At 37.6% G+C, this 18,860-nt stretch overlaps 1 protein-coding gene across 1 annotated transcript in view; it reads right to left on the bottom strand.

Annotated features, from left to right (window-relative positions):
- The window catches only part of plekho2 (pleckstrin homology domain containing, family O member 2), a 31,655-nt gene extending 14,360 nt beyond the window's left edge, over positions 1 to 17,295 (bottom strand). Inside the window, exon 1 of the mRNA XM_036586455.1 lies at positions 17,066 to 17,295. Within this exon, the coding sequence (XP_036442348.1) occupies positions 17,066 to 17,074 (9 nt within the window). The 5' untranslated portion in view covers positions 17,075 to 17,295. The remainder of the gene's footprint in view (positions 1 to 17,065) is intronic.
- Between the last annotated feature and the right edge of the window lie 1,565 nt (positions 17,296 to 18,860).

The raw sequence follows: 18,860 nt of genomic DNA, 5'->3' as shown, positions 1-18,860 counted from the left end.
GAACCAGACGTCTGAAGCATTTAACATCTCTAAATGCACTCCCTTACAGAAAGTTATTACATGAAATGGTTGTGAGTGCACTACCTGATGCCTGAGACATTGTTTTTCGATAGGGTTGAGATGTTGGCATAAAAAATATTTTTAAAAATAGATTGATGGCTGGTTTTGGATAATAAATAAAATGGCTATATGTGTGTTGTAGACATGGTGATGCCTGGTTCCTATCACCACCACTGTAAAGAGTCCAAGAACCATTTTACACCAAACCACTCTGATCTGTTGACAATTTAAGAATCGAACTACACAGCTACAAAGAAAATGGTACATGAAACAATGATAACGACAGGCACTCCACCATGTAAACAGACAACGGTCTGTCAAGCAGAAGTACATTTTAAACCCTGAAACCAGGTTCCAACCACGCAGTGAAAACCACGCGGCAGGAGTCACTTCCCTTTTTATCGTGCGAAGCGTTTACTCCTGCTTCCACATCGGCAAGTAGTACGTGGAGCAGCTACTACACTGAGACAGTCGTTGACACTTAAATAAGGCCGTGCGTGTGATAAAGTTACTCAATAATTCAAAAATATCTAACAGTATAGATTGAAAGTAGGTGTTTTTAGATGTTTTGTTCAATAGTTTCTTTTATTTTGAGGAGCAACGAGAAGTAATTAGGTGTTAAATAATATAAGAATTATCAATTTACAACACTTTTTACAGCAATCTCCCCAGTGATTTGATCACCACTTGAATTGCATGGATTTTGGATACAGGGCAATTCTACTGATTTTCCCAATTTTAAAGATTCCAAGTTCAACAAACTGGCACCATTCCTCTGGACAAGGAGAGCAGATCTGTACTCTCTATATTAAAGTAGATCTCCTGTACCATATGGAGAGGTTTTGAGACATCATTATAGAAATAAATAAGCAAAGAAATTATTTTTTTAAATGAGCATTAATTAATTAAACGTCATCACATTATTTAATTTTAGAACAAAAGCTTAAATAATTTTCTACAATCTATTGAATTATTTAAACGTGCATTATTAATATTTAATTCGTTGTTGAATTAAAATAATTGTGTTTATTTACTTGACTATTTATTTATTTATTTCATGGTTGCCACACTACTCCACACTACAAAATAATTAAATGGGTCAACATCATCCGTCAAACTCAGTGGGCAGGTCTAACGTGCATGAATGGAAATTTAGAAAAAGCGGTCAACTTCAGCTCGTCCCATTTACGGATGTGCGAGATGTTTCTCAGGAGTTTGTTAAAAGTATCTTACAACCAGCAGAGGAAATTGAATTGGGGTGCAAACCCACTATGAGGAGTACAACACAGGAGTTGTGGTGGTTGGGGTTATTTCTGCTCTCTCTGACCGAGATAAAGACCACACGGTAGCTTCTGACTTTTAAAATGTGCTCCAGTGCTTCTCAAATACTAGAGCACAGCAGCCTGAGCAAAAACCGGCTTTTCACATCTCCATCCAATACCTGAGCACCATGTTCTCTGTGGATTACCAGATCATGAAACTGTGATGTTTGGAGTATCTGATAAGAGACACATGGAAGAAACAGCATAAGGTAGCTAGCTAGACAATAAATGGTGTTACAAACAGAAACTATCAAGCACTAGCTACATACTTAAAAATGACGGCTCCTCAAGGGTTCTTTAGCAAAGAAAATGGTTCTATATAGAACCACGAACACTCAAAGAACCCTTTGCATGATTAAAGGGTTCTTTGCATTGTGAAAGTGTTCTTCAGATTGATGGGACTGGGCTGTAGATGGATCTACATAGCAGTAAAAACGGTCCTTCTACTGATACGATGTCAAGCTTATCACAGTAGAAGAACCCTTTTCAAAAAGGTTCTATATAGAAACATCTACAGCACATTCTCCCTCAATCTGAAGAACCCTCATTTTTTTATTGCTTACTTCTACTAAGTTACTACTGAATGGAGCTATATCTAGTAGCTTTTAAAAAAGACGGTCCTTTAGTAAAGACAATTGTTTTATTTAGAACCACAATAACCCATAATAATAACAATCCATATAGAACCATTTCATGCTTAAGTGGTTCTTTGCATGGTAAAATCGTTCTTCAGATTGATGAAGAATATGTTGTATATGGTTCTATATAGACCTTTCTGAAAATGTTTCAATATAACCAAAAGGGTTCTTCTATGTCAAACATGCAACAACAGAACCTTTTTTGGTGCTATATATAACCATTTTACTTACCTACCTAAGTGGTAGGTAGAACTACCAGATGTAGCTCTGTTCCATAATAAGAAATAGCTAGTACTTATAGTACTAATAGTTGCTTGTTGTAGTGATAGACGGTGATACATTGGACAAATTATCAACTAGCCGTCCAGAACATGGTGGTCAAGTATTGCACTGGGGAAGTCAGGGACCTAGCATGGGAGAAGTGCTGGAGAACGCCTTGAAAGTCCGAAGCTACCCTGTGGTCTATATCTTGGTCAGAGAATGCAGAAATAACCCCTACAGCAGGCCAGAACAGTCCACCAGTCCATCAGAGTTAGACCCGCCCACTGAGTATGGTGGATGATGACATTTCCCATCATTCTTTATCAGACTGAAGAATTTTAAGTATGACTGTTTGTGGCTAATTAGTTAGCGAGGTTCTGTTAGTTTAGTCTATAAATAAGTGCCATATTTTCTACTGTACACTTTTTGAACTAACCATAGTTTAGATTAACTGTACTATGCAAATGGTTAAATAAAGAAGCGGAAATAAAAAATCAAAATCACATGGCATGTCAAAGAGAACGAAAGAACGATAATTTGCATGATATCTGCACTAATTGACATCATATTTATCTTAATTATCAGGTCAAAAATAACAGGAACCAGTGGTTGTGATCTCTCCAATGCAAATATAACTGTTTTATTTACTATCCAGAACCAACAGTGAACCTACATGCGTCTCCTAAGTTGTTGTAGGTAGTACTAATGATGGTAAAATAGAGGCAAATGGGAAGAAACACATTTTTTATTCAGATTGATTCAACTCTGACTCCGGAGGTTTCTCTAAAATGATGTTAATTCTGACCACTCTGAATTACTCTGCTGACTTTGTTTACATCTTAACCATTTAAGTATGTGAAAATTTTAAGTTGTTGGAATTCCCCTTTAATTCCCAATGTTCTACAATTTTCTTTCGTTTATAATCATCTGCTCTGTTCCTCATTCTGGACACATCTAACATCTATCTATCTATCTATCTATCTATCTATCTATCCATCCATCCATCCACCCATGTATTGCTCCAACTATCTAATAATGCGACTGTTTTAATCTCCGATGGTTTTCTGAATGGAATCTGAGAGGAAATTCCTCAGGATGTGCCTATAAAGGGTCATTGGAGTTGTTTTTCCACTTTCACTGGGCCTTTGGAAAGCGAGGCCGAGCGCTAGGTGCAGCTGTCAGAGAGAGGAAAAAGCTCCGAATAATAGGAGCAGCACCGTGCCACGAGAGGCGGGCACCACTCTCCCACAATGCCTCTGTCCAGGATACGTCCTCGCTCGCGCACCAGGCCACTGCAGGCTCCGCTGTCTGTGCCGAGGAAGGAGAGGCGGGGGGTGGATGGAACATTGGAGTGGCTCTCTTTTGTTTTCCACGTAGCGTTTGGGGGGGTGGGTGGTGTAATGGGAGCGCAGTGCAACACTGCTGCATCACAAACGCTTGCCGGCTGCCAAAGAGTTTGGGTGGGGTGGAAAAATCTATAGTGTGAAAAAGGACCTCAGCTGGTTTGGATACAGACAGCACCGCTTGGCTCCGAGCACCAAACAAACTCCTGCGAGGAGCGAGAGAGATGATGAAGTTCACTGTTTAGGTTCAGACAGGAAAGTATTTGAGACACACTCAGCGTGGGTTAGTCAAACAGGAAGCCTTCTGCTCTAACAACGACTCCACCATCACTAGTGATGAGGGGACCGGCTGACTGAACTCGACCGCAGTTATTAATAAAGAGGTCAAGGGCGTCAGTTCGGACACTCACACTTTAGCGCTGCAGACATGAACATGAAGAGAAGCTCTTCATAGGGGCGTACCGATACATTGTGACACAGTACATCATCGCTGCCAGAAAAAAAACAACATCTCCAAAATGGTAACTTTATGGGAGACTTTAGATCAAAAAAAGAAAAAGAAAAATTTTAATAAAAAAATGGTTCTGTTTTGTTTTTGTGACAGGAACCATATTTTTGCAAGGTGAACATTTTGACAGTTGATTATTCCTGTGAATAAATCGACTAATAATCAATTATATTTTACAGGCTTAAATAATAGCCTGTAAATGGGATGAGCTGTAAAAACAAAATGTTGGGCAATGGTTTAACAAATTGAGGTTCTATTCACCAAGAGCTAAATCACCACCACAGGTAAAAACCATTTACGCTACAGTAAGTAATAAGCAATATGTAAAAAGAGGAGATAAAAAAATAAATATGTAGATTTGCATTATATCTCTTGAGACTGCAGCATCACTTACCCAGTTGAACTAGCTCACTAGACGAGCTCTGTGTGAACAGGTCTCCAGGACAAGCGGACGATTTTTTCATGTGAAATGTTTACAAAATGAATTGTATTTTAAGCTAAATAACCAGTTGTTCATAGTTAGCTAGCTAATGTTTGACAAGAGGAGTTGATGGATACAGCTTAGAATATTACAGCAACCAGCACAGAGAATTTCCAGTGAAAAGAATTGCTACTCAGTAATGCCTTCCTGGTTGTCTACGCTAGAGGGCGCTCCTGAGCAAGTCTAAAATGAAAGGGTTCCTATGGAGCTTTTGTGCAAAATTATATTTTGTAAATGTTGAATCATTTGTTTTATAGAAAAATGCATTCATTTTCTAAAAGTACTATATTTATACTTTTTAACTGCATTGATAAAGTGGAAAATTGTACTATCACAGCTCGGGTGCCTGTCGTCCCATTCAAAGCAGTGAACGTCATGCTAACGCTGTGCTAAATAGCATATACTCCCAGGGCTGCTGCAAACAGTGCCATGCTGTATTAAACCCTTACTAGGGCAGAGTTAGACCACCTCTGTGAAGCGCTCGTTAACCCATGCATGCACTGTGCTATTACCCTTTAGCTCACCGCTAAGAGAGGCTAGTGTGCCTGGTAGACAGAGCGAAGCCGCGCTGTGAGCACAGCAGCGCTCTGCAGGGAAAGCAACTAGCCTGGACATTCAGATTTTACAGTGGATGCGGATTTTCTGAACAACTTTCTTGAAGCTTTGAACATTCACTGCTGATCACTGCCAAAGCTCTGGAGCCCTAAAAACAGTTTTCTGGACAGCTCTAATAGAGTACATCCTTCTACTTTCCAAAAGTTTTGCTTTTAGCCGTTTAGCTTCATTCACAGTCATTGATTGATGACTTGTTTGCAGGAGCCCTCTAGTGTTTTGCCATCATCTTTTTAATAAAATGGGAGAAATAGGAAGGGGCCAGTAACTCACTCTAGGTTGGAAGTCATTTTGAAACTGTGAACAGAAATATCTGTCGATGTTTTGTTATTACCGATAATACTGAACAACTGGTTCAGCCCTACTTAGACAAAAAATATATAACAATATATAACTATGTGGCTGTAATGCAAATAATTGGATCTATTTCTTACTGTAAAAAGAGAACATCAGGATAAATTAATTGTGTTTTAGTATCATATAGACTTTCATACATTCATTACAGTTTTAAAACATACCATTCACTCTGCAGTCCAAAGTCCACATACAAAAACCAAGCTGTTATGAATTTATTGTTTTTGTGACCAATGCATTTACATATATACATATGTTTAGCCCTGCCCACTCACACTGAAGTTACAAGGAGTGTTTCACCTCTGAGTGCAGCTCCACAATACAGGGCAGCTAATTAAAACAGAGCTCATTTATTTTATATCAGTCTTAAAGGCACAGTAAAAAAGCTGCCTTTTTATCTCTAAAATGGTTATGTAAAAATGTATTATTATCATTCTTTATTATTATAACTATCCATTATTACCATATTACCATTTTTGATACCTAAAATAACACAAATGGGGATCTCAAGGAAATAGATGCTTTAAATACTTTTTTTGTAAAACAGTTCAATCAAGCCATTCTGACAGCCCTGACAGAGATGGTACTAATCGGATACCAGGTACTGTTGTCTGACAAATATCAGCAGGAAATGCTGGATTGGATATTGGATGGAAAAAAAGAATGAATCCAATCCAATACTGTAACATATCTATCCTGAAACAGTGCACACTCACACTGTGTGATGTCATTTATCTAAACTTTTGCTAGTTTTAGACTTTTCTTATCACTTTCACCGCAGAACTTCCTCATCCCTCAAATATATTTACTCAGCACATACATTACATGCTTCTAAGCACAGTCATTAAGCCACTAGAACAAAAAACAACTCATCTAATGATGTGCTTCAAGGAGGTGCTTTAAAGAAAAAATATCCAATTAGCATCATTTTCATAGGATACTTATGGTTCCAATATTGTTATGAGTATCAGAAAAGAAAAAAATGGTCTTGTGCCATCCCTCACCTTGATATACTATATCATATGTCTGATTCTAGGTTTTTCTGAGCTGCAAACATGGACCTGACAATATGATGTTGTTCATAGAGATGTACCAAAACATTGTGGCAAAATTTATTACAACGCAAAAATATAGACGAATTACACTGTGAAAAAGATCTGCTGTTTGAACCTAAAGTAAGTTAACTTTGCTGCCTTAACATTTTAAGCTACGCTCTTTAAAAAGTCAGAGAACACAGCTGGCCAAAGTGTGGCTGCTGGACATTTGATTTGGCCCACCAGAAAATTTCCCTAACCCCACCCTCTTACCCAATGACAGAACAAACATTTATATAAGAAATACAGTGTAATGTTACAAAATACATTTCTGAAACCTACTTTCTTTTTGGTCTCCAGCCCAATAAAAACATTGCCCCTCAGGCAAAAAGTTCGGGCACTCTACAGCTGTAGAAGAACCACTTTTGCTTTCCTAAACAACTTTTGTAAATGAGATGTCTGAGTGTGAAGAACCTTTTAAAGGTTTAACCCCTTAAAATCTCAGGCTTATTACATACTCAGGCTTATTATTCAGTAAACACAGGGACTTCAATGCAAACTGGACGAGCTATTCTTAGGTTGTAGAAGTGTGTAATAAAACGTAAGGCCTAAGAACATAAAGGTTCTTTACCAATTTAAGGGTTCTTTCCAGAACCTTTACATTATATGGTGGTTCTTTAAACTTTAAAGGTTCTTCTTTCTATTTATTATGTCATCTAAAGCAATCACATTGTCTGAACACAATCAACCCACAGCATTTGTCAAGCCCAAGACAAGTCCAAGTCTATGACTAGTCAAAACTGAGTCAAGGCCGAGTCTAAAGGGGGGTAAAACCAAAGCAAAGCCGAGTCCAAATGAGAGCACGACCAAGTCAAGGTTAAGTCCCAAAAAGTCAAGTCCTCTTTAACATCAAGCCTTAGCTACTCTTTAACTGCAACCAGTCCAAATGTCTTAGTCTTTTCAAATAGTTTGATGGAGTTGTACAGAAGTCAGTATGTATGAACACATCATATCACGACTAGGGATGTGCATTTTGACTAATTTTGATATTTGAGTATCTGCAAAAATGAATGAGCAGATATCCAGTTAACTGCAGGCCAAAATTACCATAGTGCCAGAGCTGGAGGTTTGATCTTATTGGTAATGGCACTGGTGTTAAGGAACTAAATAAAACTGTAGCATAATAATTTAGCAGCAAGCAGAAGAACACATTTGAAAATCTGTTAATTATTAAAAAAAAGAGGAAAAAAGGATTTTTTTTCCGTTGGTAGTTCTCATGTCGGATGAGTAAATGACTAACACTACAGCTAACTGGTGCAACACCGGATGCTGACAAAGACTCGGCGTTTCGATAATGTGCCCACATTTATATTTCTACTGTTGGTACATCTAGCTACCATGAGCTACCTCCTTTAAAAAAGATGGTTCTTTGAGGGTTCTTTAGTGAAGCAAATAGTTCTAAATAGAACCATGAACTCTTTGCATCATGAAAGAGTTCTTCAGAATGTGCCGTAGATAGTTCTATATAGCACCTTTTCGAACAGGGTTCTATATAGCACCAAAAAGGGTTCTGCTGTTGTTACAATGGCAAGCTTGTACTAAGACACTTTTTGGTGCTATACAGAACCCTTTTCAAAAAGATGCTATAATGAACCCTCTACAGCACATTCTCCATCAATCTGAAGAACACTTTCACAATGCAAAGAACCCTTTAATCATGCAAAGAGTTCTTCAAGTGTTCATGGTTCTATATAGAAGCATTTTCTTTACTAAAGAAACCTTGAAGAACCATATTTCTTAAGTGTGTTGGGTAGTTAGCCTAGTTGGCAATAAAGCCGAACTACATTTGCCTTCTCAATTACATCCTTAACAACGCGTCCTTGCCAACGTGCTCACGTTTTAGTGGTACAGTGTAATATACATACTTACTCACAAATACGAGCAAAATCATAACTGTTTACAGTTCTATCAAAACATGAGTCTGTAAATGTTCTCCGTCTTTTTGTGCTGAAATTGAACAAATACCCAAATACTGCTTTCAGTACTCAAATACTGGCACCTCGAACAGTTAACCAAAGACCCGAGAGCTGCACATCCCTAGTCACAACATTAAAAAGCTGTATACACATAGATTCTGAATCCATTAACAAGAGCTCTTTAAAAAATTTAGTTCCCACTCCCTACTTGATATGCTGTGAGAGTCAGCCAAGCACCCGAACTCTGCTTCTAGGGGGAATGGAGGGGGTTTTTAAGGCACACCTTAACCAACACATGTTCCATATAAAGGCTTTAGGCAGCGAACTGAATGTGCTGCATCTGGGATGAATCTTATATCCTCCTCTGGCCTGCTGGGCTTCAGCTCACCACACCACTAAATTCCAATCATCTGCATGCACGGCCTGCTTCCTCCAATGACCTCCTTACTGTAGCTGGAATAAAAAATACTGCCCCAAGGCTTCTTACTGGATGCACAGCTGTGCAACGTGAGCTTAAAACAGCTCGTTCCAGGACACTACGCTATCAGCTGGAATAAAACCCATGACCTCCTGGTCCAGTGGAAGTTCCGTGATCACTGTGCCACAACATTCACTAAACTACTGACCAAAAGTTTGAAATCACTTGTAACGTGAATATTTTTGTCAGTTATAATATGTTCTACAATGTAGATTTACATTTTTATAAAGTAAACATCACGGAAATTCAATATTTGACATTTATTAATAATATATTTTAATTATGCATATAAAGTCATTTTTGATCGATCACTTTTGAAATATGAGGCATGCTGTATATTAATTTTATTTACCTTAATTTACTATAATTAGTTTAGATTTGCATAGACAACACACATTAACAACATTTAACTGTAAACTTGACCAACTTGGCTTATTTCCAACTGTAGTCTCTGGGTAGATGCAAAAAGACAAAAGCACTCATAAGATCAAGATAAATAAAATTTCAAACAATTTAAATAATACTTGTACCAAAACAAAACAACATAGTAAAATATTAAAATAATTTGTACACCATGTTCACATTCTTCATTACTTATGATTTTAAATGTGATTAAAAATGAGCCAGAGCATTCTCTTACATATACACTCTGTAATCTTTAAAAAGGTTTCTGACCCTCACACTTATTCTCTAAAGAACCATCTACTGAAAGTTTTTTTGGAACCAAATGTGTTTCTTCTATGTCACTGTGCAAAGAAGCCCTTATTTTAAAGAATGTATAAGCGCCTCATTCTAACACTTAGGAACGCTCAGAGCCTTCTAAATAAATATATCTGCAATTTTTAGTGCGGTTCTATTTAATATAACCATGCTTGTTGTATTTAACCTGTATTACAGTATTACAATAATACTCTTATTTTCACAGCCAACAGTCAGAACTGTTTTTCTCTATGGTATCTAGGTAGATACAACAAACAAGTCTCTCACTGGTAAACTTAATGTGTCGGATTAAGATTAGCATCATTAGGAACTGACAATGGAATCCACTGATTATGTTTTGATTTCCAATGAGTAGAACCAATATAGAAAATCATTACTCTAGGCCTTCCGCAAGTTCTATATATATTACAGAGCATGAATGCAGGTAGCAGCCTGAACAATGCGTTCCAGTTGGTTGTCAGAAGTGGAAAGCTTTATGCCAGGGCTCTTTCCTCAAAGAGTCACTGTAAAACTGCTACACATAACTTAATATATATGTAAGTATGTGTTTTACAAGGTTTTAAAAATTGTGGCACTATTGAACTCAGACATCTTCTCTGTCTGACAGACTGATCAACGTTGGAGTGCGTGCAGTATTTACTTAGATGCTATTTCGAGCACTGATTACGTGCAATATTTTTACACCAACCACACGTCACTTAACACTCCGACACACCATCACTCCAAATCTGTCACACTGCACCTTCACTGCACTCACTGCTGCTGATGCTTTTTGCATCCGGACGTTAGCTGTATTTTAATTGTATGTTGCTTAGACTTTGTACTTTCATATCGCTGATATTTTGGACTTCTTATTTTATTCTTGTCTTGTTTTCTGTGAATATACATGCATCACTTGAGGTTGACTTGTTGTGCTTGCGTTCTTGAATCTTAAATCTTTAGATAAAATATGAAATGTCTTTTACAAGCTTAATTGTCCATGTTTAATCTAGAATGGCCAAAGTGTTCATGTGAATCACTTTTAGCTTAGCGCTAACGTACTAACAGAACCCCATAGAGGCGCTAGAAATCCAGAGAAGCCAGAAATCAGCAGTATCACAGAAATGCTTTCGTCTTGTTGACATTTATGTCCTGAACTGAAGGCCTAGCTCTAACAGTCAAAGTTTTGCCACTGCTTTCCAACTACGAGCAGCATAGGTCGCCCAAAGGTCATTTTCCTCATAGGTATCACAACATCTCCTATTGCCTCTGATCTAGCAACTTTACTGCCAGTTGAGAGTTTGTGGCCACTTCACTGTCACTTGTAAAATATTACAAGTACTTTGGTGGTTAAACAGTTTCTGATACATTGAACATTTGCCAAATGAAACTTTATGACATCTACTGCCTTCTTGATTTGCACCATAATTAAATTTTTAATATACAGTTTTCTCAGTCATTGTGAAATCACCCACAGCTCTGTTTATCATTTTGGACACATCTAACTTTTTTCCCACTTCCTAATATTTTGAAAGCTGTGAATTTGCATAGGACTAGCCTATTAAAAACATTTGTATGTCTGCAACCAAATCGGTTTTATATTATTAAGAGCACTGATTCCAAACTCAAACAGTAGTGTACCTGTACGGGTTGCAAACCTGGCCTAAAGCTTCAGAGGAGTTGAGGTTTGTTGTTTTGGTCACCCAACTTGCAAAAAGCACTTCATAGTGCAGCAAAAAAAGAGGAAACGAAATAGTTCCGTTGAAGATTTAACAGGAATCAAGGCACACTTGCATGAACAATGCAGGCCACAGGCACACACAATGGCGAGGCATGGACTGACCGTTTTACGCTGCCATTTAAAAATGGGCTGTCCTCACATAAACTTGTATGAATGAGGCGGCGTGTGCTGGTGCTTTCAACGCGTCTGGGTGACTTGTGGAGGAAACAACATAGCAGCCACATAGCGATAATGTTTTTTATAAGACAAAAAAGTGAGCAAGATGGTGAAGATCATATCAATAAGCTCAAAGCAGCTGGAGTTGTGGACCAAGCACTGGACAAAAAACCTCCTGGTTCTGTAGGGGGAAATAAACTGGGCCCCCACATCTAAAACTCACCACCACTACAGGCAGCTGGCCTTTGTCTCCCAGTCACATTAAATGGGGCTTGAGTTTCCATTCGCTCATTACCATTCAATAAATACAGCCTGAAATAGGTCATGGTGTACACAAACGCCACTGCAGTAGCCTCGTCGTAGTGCACAGAGGTAGATCCATCATGAGCTGCAACCTAGGGATGGGCAACATGATGATATGCTACGATTATTGTGATAAATTACACCACTATATGCTTTTCTGAGTGTATCAGTACTTCTAGAACTCCGCACAACTGCAAAGATCATACAAAAGACTAATTATAGAGAGCCTGTAAACAACAATAGACACATATAGTTAAGCAATAGAACACTCAGGGTCATGTGTTATCACTAATAATATCAAGGCTGTGATTCGGTCATGATTCGGTTATTCACAATAACACATGACCTCAAGTGTTCTATGGTAGTTCTGCAAATTACACAATAAAGAAAAGCAAAGACGTCCTCAACAATGAGTGTGTTTGCATGCAACTAATAATCCGACAACTGAAGAAAACAGAAAATCTGATTTTGTCAGTAATCCGATCAACGTGTTTACATGCACTTGAGTAATTAGATAATGGGAAAACTCCAGGTCTACATGAGTCGAGCAGTATCGGATTTCTGCTTTGCAAACAGCCAATAAACTCACAGAATAAGACGTGACGTAAACATAATGTAAAACTCAAACTTCATGCCGCAGCTGTTTTTTTGAAAAATCAAGCCACTTTACCTAAAAATATGAACATACATCATCTAGAAGATGAAGAAGATTTAAATCCTTCATTTTGTCAAGCACATAGTCGGTTTCAGCATTGCTCCAAAAGTGTTTTGCTGCCACCTCACGCAAACGCTGCTTGCTTATTTACGGTACCGCGGTCTGTTTCACACATGCGCAGACTGAGAAATCTGAAAGAAATCAGAGTAAGAGTTTACATGCACATAGAGATTACTGAGCTAAAATCCAGCTCTCTTTATTGGATTTCTTTACTTTGATCTAAGAAATCCATTTACATGATCATCAGATAACTGCAGAAATCCAATTATGATCAGATTATTGAGTGCATGTAACCGCACTCAATGTATCAAATGTACATTTCCTCCCGCCAAAAAAACTAGAACCCTTTTGCTGTACAGATAGATCCATAAAACTGCTGCAATATCAGGTTCAACTTTAATACCTGTCAGATAATCCTTAATGTGGTTTTCTTCCAGTCAGTCTGTTATGCTTTCACAGCCCATTTTGTTCGCTGAATTGCGTTCTGTTCATTTCTGGCTGATTCCAGATTAGCTGCTCTAGCATCACAGCTGCTGACCGAAACGGTCACTCAGGAGCAACAACAGAAGTTATCTAATGTATTCATTTTCAGTTTTTGCATGTGCTAAAGTAGAAACTTAGTAACAGTTAGCTATAATGTACACCATTTCTAAGCAACCCTTGCTCAGTGGAATGTGAGGCTGACTTTACACAGTGAAACTTCCATGCAACTTTGGCTGCCTAAAACCTACTTGAACTAAATTTCACTTGACCTGCATAATGTAAAGCTTCCTGCAATTCACCTGAAACTCAGCTACAAGTTTCATGAAACAACCAATCTAAATGCTGATACTTTAACCCCTTAAAATCCCACACTTGTAACATATTAAGTCTTATTATTCCGTAATTACAGGGATTCCAATGCCAACTTTTGGAGCTATACTTAGGTTATAGATTTGTGTAATAAAACTTTCGGCCTGCCGGTGGGTGCTGGCCATTTAAGGGGTTTAAATGATACATTTCACCAGTTCAATGGACAAGAACATAAAACAGAAGATGGTTTATTGGGCGGCTGAATAGCCCCCCCACAGCTGACTCAAGGTTGGTAGTTTTTCATTTTATCTGTTTCCTGAGCCATGAAAACAAACGTGAGTTAATTAGCTGGTTTAACTAGCAAGCTAACGCTGACAGCTATTTAAAAGGCTGCCTGTGCCAACACTTATTATCCTTTAGCCTGTTGTTAACATTATCTATGTAGCTAGATTATCACTTTCTCCTCTCTTGATGCCCCTTAATTTTACACAGAGCTCAGAGTAATCTGAGATCCAAAGGACGAGAATTATTACAGAGAGGGTAGAGATACAGTCCTCAATTAACTTATGCTTCCAGGACAGGATGAGTGAGACATCAGGTAGGCTATAACGGTAATGGATACTCAAACATTCATTTTCAAATGCTTAAAGTGCACAAAACACATAAAACAAGTCAAATATACAGTAAAGAACCGTATAAATACAGATATACACATAAAGAAAAAATGAACAGCAATGACACCTGGAAAAATATATGAAGATGATAAAAAATTGCTGCAAATGTGTAAATTACACTTGATGGGGGACTGCTAATTTGGCTAACTAGAGAAACCGAGTGTCACATGCAACTTTTATTCCTTTTGAATTTGCTTTGTGTAACTGTCAAGTTGCACCGAAATTAAGTTGCAGGCAACTCACACCATGCAACTAGTTGCACGAAAGCTTTACTGTGTAAAGCAACCCTTAAAGTTATTGTACTGAATTAAACAAAAACTTTTCCTTTTTTCAATGTGGCGCTGCTGTTTTACTGGCACACATTGTCTGTTACAATTCATTGCAAATCTCATAAAACACTGTGTTACATATTATCATGAAAATGGCTTCAAATATTGCAATGTTAGCTGCATTTTGGTGTTCCTTTACACACGGATGCTAACGACTGACTGCATGCATGCATAAGCTGTGTCATCAGTGCTGCTAATGGCCATACTGCTGCTACAGGCTCACTTCCTCTTTTAACTTTATATTTCCTGAAACTTTCTCTTCAAAGCCTGATACTTTGTTTGCAGTGTTTGAAGCATTTTTTTTAATGCTCTGCACCAAATGACTGACATGGCCAGACTCATTACGAATACCAGCTATGAATATATTATTAAAACACAACGTGCTTCTGTGCTTACACCACTCTGCCCTGACCTTTTTCATACACATAAAGGTGGGCGGTATCTACATATTACAGGTGGGCAGCATGACAAACTACCTCATACCTCATGACATTTAAATTTCTCTGAGGTTTGATAAGTTGGAACAGACAAAACACATTTAAAATATACTGTCAAAATATGAACACAACCCACACTGCACTGAATCCAATTACACAGGCCTAATTCTTCTCTCTTTGTAAAAACCTACAGTGGGTCAGTTTCATTTAAGTACTAATGATCTCCACACTTTGCTCAGAAGGCCCTATTGTGATGCAGTGTGACGTAATTTATCATTAATATCAGCACCTATCATAATATCTGCCTGCCGCTGCTACTTTTGAATACTTTTTGGAGTATTTTACTAAGACTCCACCAATCAAAAGCTTTTTTAATCATATTAAACCAACGTTATTGCAGATATGTGGATGATTCTAAGTTGATGTTAATATAATCTGTGCTGCAAACCACTTGCAGGAATCCGAATTTTTGTGCGATGATGAACAGAGCTGTCAGTGGTGCTATAACAACTGTGAAAGCCAAAAAATAAATTCCATAATGAGGTTCAAAAGCATCATAGCTATATATATATATATATATATATATATATATATATATATATATACACACACAAAAACAATAATTTCATCAGCATTTTATATGCACTTCACCGCACTTTACCCAGTTAATATGATTATGTTCCCATGCAGTCGGTCAGTGTTCTTTCAGATAGACAGATAGACAGATAGATAGATAGATAGATAGATAGATAGATAGAAAGTCATCTATTAATTTATCTATTTAAGTATGCCCGGTATCTACAATACGCTCAGAGAAGCGTACTGTTTATCACGATGACAATACGAAAAATTCCAAACTTTAGTGTCTAATTCCTTATTTGGGTTTAATTTCATTCTGTTCCGTGACTGCTTTGTGATTGGTCACCTCTTACTTTGGAATTTTTTTTTGACCAAAACTTTTTTTTTGACCGCAAACTTCAGTTCATATACTGACAGACGCTGGAAGTTCTGTAAGTTATTCCATCCTGGAGGAGGTTCTGGACCAACATTTTGCCTATGTTGATTTCGGTAGCTACCCTCTTAAAAAAGACAGTTCTTCAAGTTCTTTAGTAAAGGCAAAGGTTTTATTTAGAAACCCAAATTCTACACAGATCCATTTGTAAGCTTAAATGGTTGTTTGCATTGTGAAATGGTTGATGGAGAATGTGTTATGTATGGTTCTATATGGAACCTTTTTGAAAATGGCTCTATAATCCCAAAAAGGATTCAGCTAATGTTATAATGGTGTTATTTAGAACCATATACGGCAAAATCTCCATCAACCATTTCACCATGCAAAGAACTATTTAATCCCGTAAAATCTCAGATTTATTACATGCTAAGGCTTATTATTTAGTAACTACAGGGACTTTAATGCAAACTTGCCTGAGCTGTTCTTAGGTCATAGAAGAGTGTAATAAAACTTTGGGCCTGTGGCCAATTAAGAAGTTGAGCGTAGCAATGGTTCTATGTACGACTCACGGTTCATTACTAAAGAAACCTTGCAGTAACGTACTTTGTACTTCAGTCATCATTTCCTTGCAGTTCTGTATCTACTCTAATCTCCTCTGTAGAATCTCGGGTTATTTACCAGCATGCAAGGGGTAAACAAGCTGTTACCAAGGCTACAGGATGCAGGGCAGGAAAGGGGCGTTGGATGCTGTGAAGGCTGTGGGCAGGTGAACAGGTGCAGTCAAAGCCAACGAGCTTCTAAACTGCTGGTTATGTCTTCATGCTCCAGTCTGTGAGCTGTGTGTGCTGAGCTCGGTGACTTCGAGCCTAATAACTTACTGAACATGAAATAACTTTGCAATACTGGTGGTTTGTTGTTGAAGTAAACTTGCTGTTAGGCCTGTTAGCCTCTTGAGGAGACATGAATTGATGTGCAACTGGTGAAGACTTGACTTCTCAGGCCAAGCTGCTGATTCAGCCCGAGTTGTTTAGCTAAAAAGGTCTTTATTTACTGCTTTAGAGCGACGGGGAGCGGCCTAAACCTCGCATATTCGACTTTTCTTCAGCTCTCCGGCTTTTGTGTACTAAGAAACGAGGCGAAGAAGAATAAGAAGAAGCAGCAGAAGAAGCAGGAAGATCAAAACTGAGGAAACATACTCACATCTTCCATGATAAAAGCCTTCAAAGATCCGTTCTGGGAGGCAGAAAAACGCTCGACGACCTTATCTGGCGTAAAAGGGATTAATCTGGTCTCTCTTCGCTGACCACTTTCTCCAATCCACCATGACGCGGAGGTGAAGAAAGGAGGAACTGCTGCGCTGAGATGTAGTTAACGGCGCTGCCTCTCTGCTCGGCTCCTCTTTCCTCTTTCGACTCGACAGCAACGAAACAAGTTTGAGGTGAAGAAAAAAAGTTTGGTTTCCGGTAAGTTCCCCCTCCAAAGAGCAGCCTCCACCGCGCTCCACACACACACACACATACACACACACACACACACACACACAGCACACTTCTTCAAGTGAGCAGCAGTCAGTGTGGCTGAATGGAGGGGCACACAGAGTTTCTGCTCTGCTCAGTGCTGTACAGCCTCAGAGAGACTAAAGCCTGACTGCAGTGAAGGGAAAAGTAGAAAAAAACAGGCTATAATAACTTATAGAACATCTGTGGAACTTCTTACTACATTCTCATCTGTCAGCTATGGAAGCCCATTCCCGTCAATTAACATAGTAAAATCAGTTAAACATATCTGTTAATATTTTTTCATCCTTAATGAATTGCTATGACATTATTTTGCTAAATCATTATTTTGAAATACTATCTAACAAGAAAGCATTTCACAGTAACGAGATAGTGTTTTAAAACAATGACTTAGCATCTCAGAATAATAAGAAAAGAATAATTCTCAGAATAATATTGATAATAAGAATGGTTTCTCAAAATAAAAAGATAGTATCTCAAAATAATGACCTAGAATAATGAGATAGTATCTCAGAATAATGAAATAGTATCTCAGAATAATTAGTTAGAATAATGAGATAGTATCTCAGAATAATGAGATAGTGTCTCAGAATAACAGTTTAGAATAATGTGATAGTATCTCAGAATGAGATAGTATCTCAGAATAATGTGATAGTATCTCAAAATAATGACTTAGAATAATGAGATAGTATCTCAATAATAAGATGATATCTCAAAATAATGACTTAGAATAATGAGATAGTACCTCTGAATAATGTGATAGTATCTCAGAATAATGACTTAGAATAATGAGATAGTGTTTCGGAATAATGACTTAGAATAATGAGAAAGTATCTCAAAATAATAACTTAGAATAATGAGAGAGTATCTCAGAATAATGAGATAGTGTCTCAGAATAATGAGACAATATCTCAGAATAATGACGGTTTAGAATAATGAGATAGTGTCTCAGAATAACGGCTTAGAATAATGAGACAGTATCTCAGAATAATGTGATAGTATCTCAGAATAATGAGATAGTATCTCAGAATAATGAGACAGTATCTCAAAATAATGACTTAGAATAATGAGATAGTATCTCCGAATAATGTGATAGTATCTCAGAATAATGAGATTGTATCTCAGAATAATGTGGTAGTATCTCAAAATAATGACTTAGAATAATGAGATAGTATCTCAGAATAATGACTTAGAATAATGAGATAGTGTCTCAGAATAATGAGATAGTATCTCAAAATAATAACTTAGAATAATGAGATAGTATCTCCGAATAATGAGATAGTATCTCAGAATAATGACTTAGAATAATGAGATAGTATCTCAGAATAATGAGATAGTGTCTCAGAATAATGAGACAATATCTCAGAATAATGACGGCTTAGAATAAAGAGATAGTGTCTCAGAATAATGGCTTAGAATAATGAGACAGTATCTCAGAATAATGTGATAGTATCTCAGAATGAGATAGTATCTCAGAA

This window comes from Colossoma macropomum, unplaced genomic scaffold, assembly GCF_904425465.1.
Source record: "Colossoma macropomum unplaced genomic scaffold, Colossoma_macropomum, whole genome shotgun sequence".
NCBI classification, from domain to species: domain Eukaryota; kingdom Metazoa; phylum Chordata; class Actinopteri; order Characiformes; family Serrasalmidae; genus Colossoma; species Colossoma macropomum.
The sequence above is the reverse complement of the archived record's forward strand: the minus strand, read 5'-3'. Positions and strand labels throughout refer to the sequence as shown.